Source organism: Lolium rigidum, chromosome 3, assembly GCF_022539505.1.
Source record: "Lolium rigidum isolate FL_2022 chromosome 3, APGP_CSIRO_Lrig_0.1, whole genome shotgun sequence".
In the NCBI taxonomy this organism is placed as follows: Eukaryota; Viridiplantae; Streptophyta; class Magnoliopsida; order Poales; family Poaceae; genus Lolium; species Lolium rigidum.
Window position 1 is genome coordinate 246,728,143 of NC_061510.1, and position 8,512 is coordinate 246,736,654.

Genomic DNA, 8,512 nt, shown 5'->3' on the forward strand with positions numbered 1-8,512 from the left:
AAAAAAAACAATGCCATAGAGGCTGCCATCTGGGCCCTACATCCCTCGGCGGTGCGGATTTGCGTTGACTCGGCCGGCGAACCCGAGATTTCGAGATGCACCACGTCCCGGGCCACCATACGCGACGTTTTGGCCGCTTTCGTCGGGCTAGGTGGCCTCAAAAACGAGAAAAAAAAGTTTTGACATGCACCACGGAGGAACCAAAAATCGTCGGCCATGGTACACCAGCAACCACGGCGCGACTTCAACTTCGTCGGCCATGGCAACTTTTCTTGTAGTGATGTGGTGTTTATGTTCCAAATATTTAGAAAAGGTGGGAAATGTAAGGAGTGTTAGAAAAGGTAACTGAAGGGTAAGGGCAAAGATATAAGGCAAGGGAAAAGATATAAGGAGGTTCCATAGGTTATACATAAGTAGCTTGCCCAAAGATTTCGTTGTTTTCTGTATTAACTATTAAAGACTAATATTTAACATGTCACGGTAAGGTTCTCTTTATTTTATTTAATCGTGTACCAATGAAATCATCTGAACAACATGGTCTAATTTTCATAGACTATGAGAGTATATTACACAAAGTTCTAGCTTGCAACTACATCTTGAAGGAATGTAGTAACCGTTGTTGTTACATACTTCTCATGTATGGTACTCATATGCATTTGGCAAGCTAAAACATCCTTGCATATTTGCCCATCCACCATTATTCTCGGGTCCATGAGCTACTTGAAATCATATTTCTTTGGTAATGATAGGAATGGCTTGAAGGACAACACAAGCCCAAGTAGTTCAACTAAATTTAGTATCACAAATATGATTTGATCCCCTGCAAATGAAATATATATTATATTAGTTTATTTGCACATATCACATACATATACCAACTGCATGCATATTTCACATTTTAGGGACATAGATGCACCATAACACAAATTATCAACAAACTTACATTGAAAGGGATAATCAACTTATAAATCAATTACGTACCTGGAAAGAACATAGCATTTTGGCGCTTTTGGGCCCATGAGAACCTACATTAGAAAAATGCCAAATAATATTTGTTAGTGATGGCTAAATGCATAAGAAGTGTGATAAAATATCAATTCATGGTATGATACCGATATGCATAGGGATGAAAACTATGGCTTTAAACATTTTGTTCTCTAACATTCATAAAAATGTGTGACATTGTGTATTACAAGTAGAAACACCAAGGAAAGTACAACAACACAGCCGAAAGAAAAAAAGGAACATCCTTAAATAAATAAAAAATGGACAGTAAGAATAGAAAAAACTTCCGAGACCAAAAGTGAGATAAAGGCACCACTCGGCACTACAACCACATTTTCAATGGTTGGCTTTAGCATCCTCATATCAAGTTATTAAATACCCATGTTTTTCAATATGTTAGAAAAACTTTTGTACCAAGTATGGTAAGAACTTATCCTCTACGAATTCTCCATACGATAACCGATAGGCTTCACAATTATAAAAAACTATAAATTATGACATTGATTTGTTAAAGATTGAATGGTTCACATGGGTACTCACAGAACACCTGCTCCTACTGGAGCAATAGTCTTGAAGAGGGACTGTCCAGTCGCGGATAATCCATTTGCAGCACCTCTTTGATTTTGTGACTGTTGTTTCAAGTAAACTAAATTAGCTTGCTTTATAAGTATGGATATAATTTTTTAATAAATTCACTGGATACTTGCCACCGCATTATTTTGTAGAATAGCATTCCCCGTTAAGATAGTCATCTGATCAAATTGTGTAAACAAAACGTAAGAGAAGTTGCTATGATTATATAGAACTCAGAAAATGACTTCCATTTTGGTTTTGTTTTCATGTTTTGTTCTGGATTTTGAAGCAAATAGTAAAGGATCAATATAGATGTGGTATTTTAGTACATATAGAATCATAATTGGGAAAGAACATATCACATAACCAAATAAAGTCGGGAATAATGCAACTGTTCAAAAAAAAAGGTTGCAACGTAGTTTAATTAAACTCCTAGGACTATGATATCTTGTGGGATCTTCACATTTCATATAATTCCGTTGGTCAAGATCCATTGGGCATAATGGTTTTTTTTTTCTTATAAAGTATTTTTTATTTGGAATGGGGAGATGAGGTGTTGTCACTTACAGCAAGAGCACCCTTTGCAATGGCTGCAAAATATATAGCTAGCCCAAGTTTAGTCCCTGATAGGTTTGTCATGAACGGGTAGCAAGCAAGAATTGGTATGGATAGAGCCTGAAATAGACACACACAAGTATTACAAATAGATACTAATAATGAAAATTTGAATTTTTTTTTTTGAGATGGTCCGGTTACTCACGGATGCAATACGCAATGAATTGACAGATCCCAATAAATTATGAACATGTCGAAAAATGAATAGTTGATACACAAGAAGACCGGCACCTGAAATTGATATAAGTTAATGCAAAAAATGACCCCATGAAGTGACACATGCACATATCCAAAAAAATGAAATATTCTACAAAAATGTGAAGTTGTCATTATTATATCATATAAAACCCTACGCAAAAATGTTGAATACATGCCATGAAATTTGAGAATGGGGTATGTGTATTATATTATGGTTCAACTCTGCTCCATAAATTAAAAGGATCATAATAACTTTCAAGGAACCACGAGAGTCACTAATAGTGTTATATATACCTGAAACCGCGAGAACTTGACCAACGTCTTTAGATGAAAATCCTAGCCCACCATACTTTTTGTCACTTACTGTCCACAATGAAAATATCTGATACAAAAAGGGGTAACAAAATATTCATTTGGATGCAAATATAATTTCAACATACTTTATATTATATTTATTCATTTGTATGTTGAAAGAGGAACATATACAAAAATGTAATAGTTACCTCACTGTATGCAGTATCATGCAGGGTGAAAACACAATATGCTGCTATAGAAGACATCAATGGCCGATTCTTATATAGACTCTTCTCAGGATGTGGAGCTTCTCTACGAGGTGCCAGTCTTGTATCACCAACCATTTCTACTTCCACTTCTAAGTTTTTATGCATATGCAGTGTCTCCTGGTAACCAATATGAAGACATAATTTGGTATCTTTTCAGTCACTTGTTAAAACTTAGTTCTCGGTAATAATATTTCAAGAAAAAGAGTCTAGGTTCAACCCCAAACCATTGTGCATGTTGACCTAACAATTTGGATGTTCACCTTAAACTATGAATCAGGTTGTTTCGAACACTAGACTATTGGGTTCATTACTTTAACTCTAGTCCAGTCCTAGGTGGTCTCGAGATAGCATGGAATGATACATAGCCACCAACTAACACAACCTTTTCACATGAAGAACTTATTTTTCTCTGCTAAGCCTAATATTTTTAATTTTTTTACATCATGTTGATGACATGTGAAGGTCTTGACATGTAAGTGCTGCCAATTGTCAGAGAGTGTCGATTAAGTTAGCTCAAACCTATATTGGATATGATCTTCGTGGAACATTAAACTTATTCAACTTTCAAGGTTATACCGTTTTCGATGTTCAATGCTCAATAGGGCGATTTAAGTTTAGGGGTTAAACAATAGAAAATGTATTTTTTCTATGTCTATATAAGAAAGCAAATCGTTTAGATAGCAGTGGCTATAAGCTATACAACTTCTATAACTTATGAATTTATTCTTCTCATATTTATATTCCTTTGTACTTTTTATAAACATAAATAACAGGCTTGAGAGTGTAGGAACCAATTCATATGTATTAAGTAAATTTCCTCTTGGCCCCTCCTATTAAGCTTAAACTTTATAACTTTCAAATTTTACTCAAGTGAATTGCAACTTTATCATGAGTAGTTAATGGGATTAACATATAGCTCTAATGTTCTTGTCTAAGATCTAGATGGCAATAATGATAACTATGTAAAATTCAATAGTGGCAAACCTGAACTTACAGAAGCATAATAGACATGTCTCCAAAGTTAAGGGAGCAAAAGGATAAATTATCCTTTTAATTATATCAATATATTACTGAAGGAAAATCATAGGCTTAGTATCAGTGTGAAATATTACATACCGGTAGCCATATGCAGCTTATTAGAGCAGCGAGCGCAACCAATGAAATACAAAGGCACGGCAAGAAATATGGAAACCTGAAAAACATAATTTAATAGGTTAATATCATGAAGTTAACTCAATGAGTTTCAGTACAAAGAGTATGCAGCAAGTTTACCTCCCAAAAATTGAATTCTCGGAAAATAGTTTTGGGTATTGCTTTGCAGGCTGACAAGAAAAATAGGAAGAAATTGTTAATTAGTATTTTTTTATTTGAAATGGATATTTCTGAACAAACCTGTGCAAGGTAGCCTCCAATGGATGGACCGATTACAAGACCTATGCCCCAGGCACTGCTTAACTATATTCAATTAATGAGGTCAGCTTGAGTAACGATATAGTAAATGAACATACTGATAAATAGTAATGTCAGTGTGACAAATTATATACACTTACAACTGATAATCCCAGCGCATGATGTTCAGGTCGACAAACTTCGACACAGTAGGCCTGCAAAAGTCAGGAACCAGTATGCCCATATTTTATTCCGTCAACAAGAAATTACTAGTTACTACAACATAATTAATGCTTTACTATGAATACTACTTGAATACCTTCATTGGGGCAAGCATGCCATTTAGAGAACCAAGAAGTAATCTTGTGGTAAGCGCCATCCAATAATTCACACTTAGTCCAAACAGAGTGTTAAGGATGACCCTAAAACAGGATTATTAAGATTACAATGTTGCCACGGAAAAGTGAGTATACTTTAAGACAACAAGAAAATTTGCTCACACTGTGAAGAGGGAAAATGCAATGATAGGTTTTCTGCCCACTCGATCTGCCACCACACCCCAAAACAGGGACCCAGCAAATCTACCGGCCATGTATGATGCCCCTGTACATACACATATACATCAGCATGCCCTATTTAAACCTTGGTGAGTGTATTTCCGAAATAAAAAAAAACTCCTTGAATTATATTAATTGGAGTTTAATGCATTTCACTAACTTAAGGAGTCACAACTTTCTTACCAAGAAGACCAGCATACACTCCAATGTCTTGTTCGTTTTTCGCCACATGCATATCTTGTATCTGTTGTCAAGAACGGACAAACTGAGTTTGCATATGGAGCATATGAAATTAGCAATGTTTCAACAAAAAAAGACAGCCGAGCTAGCAGTGCAAAAATCTAAGCTGCCCACTCATCTTTCGCGGCCTAGCCTCCGCAGGGCTATCTAACTTTTTGTCTAAGAAAAGCTACCAGAGGTCCTAGTTAATCACATTCTTTGTTTCATCAGGAAAGAATGATCTCCATGAAGTATCCTGGAGCACGTACTGAGAGTGATCTGATCGATGACCATTATGATCAAAACAATTATCTATAATAATTTTATTGCTCCATTCATTTTAATAAACACCATCTCCTCCTTTTCCAAAATAAAGGCGTTGTTACTTTGATTGATCTGTAATACTCAATTTTGACCATAATTTTTGGTGTAAAATATATAATAAAATTTTACACAAAACTACAAAATCTATTCTCATGTATATATTTGTAAACTATTATCCATGGCAGATTTAATGGTGCAACTTCTATCCAACCATCCTATTTTTATTAAAAAAAGGTCAAACATGTATAACATAATGAGGGCTAACGCCTCTTGTTGAAAACTGGTGACATGAGCTTCATGGGAAGGATCAAAGAGAGTTTTTTTTTTTTTTTTACAAGTAGCTCACCAAACCCGCTCCATAGGATCAAAGAGAATTTAGTACTTCAACTTTTGCGACTACCATGAAACCATACATGAGTCTATATATGTAATCTTTGTGGTGCATGTTTGTTTGAATTTTCAGTATAGTTTGTTTTACTATGGGGGTACACTAATGTCATGTGAAGTAACAGGTTCCACGTTCCAAATTGCGACAACTCATCTTATGGTATTGCTTTGTCGGAAGAAGATATGGTAATGAAATAAGGTGAGTTGCATACCATGAAATACAAGAAGGGGAACAGCGACGATATTGGTAAAGCTGCAACGAAAATTATTGTCAGAAACATAGCTAGCCAGCCTATCAGCAAAATGTAAATATCATTATTTAATTCATCCCTCCGAAACATGCTTAGTTATATAATAATATGAACTTCATAATTCGGATCCTAGCTACAAATTTATGATTACCTTTTTGTATATTTTGTTGGTGGTTTGTGATCTAAAAGCATATTTGCGTGTCTTGTAGTGCTAGGGGTTAGCAATCGAGGTAGCTACATGTGAGTAGTAACATTTGCAGTTATATAAATATTGCAGGCCTTGACCTAATATGATATCCTTCCAAAATAAGCGACTCGTATTTCAGTGGGTTGATACATCCATATCTATAAAAAAAATGGTTCACTTATTTTCAAAGGTAATACTAATACCTAGTAGCTAATAAATGCATGAAACTAATCGAAGAATCCACGTATTTCTGGTGCATATCAGCAGATGCATATAAGGCAGAGATAGATATATGGCTGTATTTTCTTCCGTGCTAGCTAGATAGTGCAGCATGTGTATATTCTTTACTCAACCTGGGTTAGCAATACATTTTATATCGTCCACCCCCACCAAGTGATGTCTACTTAAAATCATTACGGCCTAAAAGGCACTTTAAAAATTAAATACTCTATCTGTTAAGAAAGGGATGTTGTAGATTTGGCTAAATTTGGATATTTCTAGAAAGACTTTGATTTTAGACGGAGGGAATATCATAGATGATTAATTAGGATGAATTTTTTTTCTTATGAGAAACAACAAGTACAACTTAGACGCACCCGTGACATTAGGCCTCCTACAGAAATATAAGCTCGCTAAAATAATATTCTCTCCATTCCGAACATGATGTCTCAGATTTATCTAAATTTAGATATATCTATACACTAAAAAATGTCGGAATGCATCCAAACTTAGATAAATCTACAATATCTTTTTTGGGGCGGAGGAAATATAATACCTTAGTGATACACAACAGATGAACGTTGCCTCACACACACACACACACAAAAAACTACCTCAATGAGACGCACATGACATAAGATGAGTGAATAAACGCTTGCTTATACTTGTGCTTTATAACACATAAACCACATATGAATAGAGTAACTGTGTATCCTTGTTTTGAGCAATTTAAATATGCTATGCTACATCTTCCAAAGGAATAACCCAAACGGACATGCATGAGAAAAGAAGTTTCGAAGTTTCTGGAAGGGTAAATCTAGACTAACTTTTTCTACAGTAGATAGGTAAAAAGTGAAAGTCACTCTTAAAAGTAAAAAAAAAACTTATCCCATTCTAGTTCTTAGACGGTTCATAAACCACACCCCGCATCAAGCATACCAAACATAAACGGTCCAGAGAAGTGTATACACGATCGAGTAGTGTTTCTGTCATTGACAGTGCACTGGTGGATGGTGATGGTGTGGGCATATACGTACCGGAGGCAAGGCTGGTGACTCCGACGAAGACGAACTCCTTGTAAGGGATCCCCGTGCTGTTCTCTACCTTGCGTTCCATGGCGCAGCCGGGGCAACCCTCGTAGTACACCGGCGCCGCCTCCTCTGGCGGCGGTGGAGTCGCATTCGCCTCATCGGTGTCTGGGAACGTCCGGCTCCTGGTAGTGTTGTCCATTTGGTTCCTGACTAGTTAATCAAGCACTAAGCTAGTAGCTAGCTGGCTCACACAAATCTAGCTACCTCACGTTTTTGATGTTATATAGCTAGTGAGAAGGCCATTCATGCAATGCAATGCGTCTCTGTCGCCGTGGGCAGCAAAAAGCTTGCCGCTTTAGTGAGATGGGATATGCTCTCACCGGGCTGTCGATTTCGGGCTGACACATGAATATACCGAAGTTGAACGATCTCTGACTTACATGATGGAAGGAAAAGACGACACACGTGCTTTCAAGAAAATGACATATTCCAGCAAAAATTTAAATCGTCCTTGCGAGACCAGTAAGTTTGTAGCAGGACAACCTGGTGCAGTCTCGTTCCTCTCGTTCGCTCCAGAGGGCGGACCGGGGAATCCTAAAAAACCAATGCCGCCAGCACCTCTCCTCCCCTCCTCCTCCCGTCATCGCCAAGACGTGGCTGGGCAATGCCTGGCCATGGCGGCGGCTGCGGGGACTCCTCTCGCCCCAAGGAGTCGGAGTTGACAATGACAACGTCCTCGCGCGTTGTTGCATTGTTGAAGGTGTCGCTCACTCTCTGGGGAAAACACTAGATCTGGTAGGATAATGGCGACATTTTGGTGTCGCTCATCCTCTGGGGGACATCGTTTTGGAACATATGATGCACTAATTGAGGGGTTTGCTGGTGGAGCGGTGTTTCATCTACCACGTTTATGACGATGGGTCTCACCAGCGTGGAGCAGCGGGGCCTTGGTGGCGGGCTTGTGACGATGGATGCACGTAGGACAGTGGCGCTG

The 8,512-nt window shown here is 37.4% G+C and overlaps 1 protein-coding gene across 1 annotated transcript; it reads right to left on the reverse strand.

The window, feature by feature from the left end:
• Window positions 1–716: 716 nt before the first annotated feature.
• LOC124699258 (probable peptide/nitrate transporter At3g43790) lies at window positions 717–7,633 on the reverse strand. The gene is made up of 17 exons (XM_047231585.1): window positions 7,525–7,633; window positions 6,043–6,083; window positions 5,084–5,144; window positions 4,844–4,946; window positions 4,663–4,765; window positions 4,505–4,558; window positions 4,347–4,409; window positions 4,227–4,276; window positions 4,071–4,146; window positions 2,895–3,071; window positions 2,686–2,773; window positions 2,339–2,424; window positions 2,146–2,253; window positions 1,713–1,757; window positions 1,546–1,634; window positions 982–1,025; window positions 717–820 (listed from the first exon to the last, which is right to left on the reverse strand). The coding sequence occupies exons 1-17, from the start codon at window positions 7,601–7,603 to the stop codon at window positions 717–719; spliced, it is 1,371 nt and encodes a 456-aa protein (XP_047087541.1). The 5' UTR covers window positions 7,604–7,633.
• Window positions 7,634–8,512: the final 879 nt, after the last annotated feature.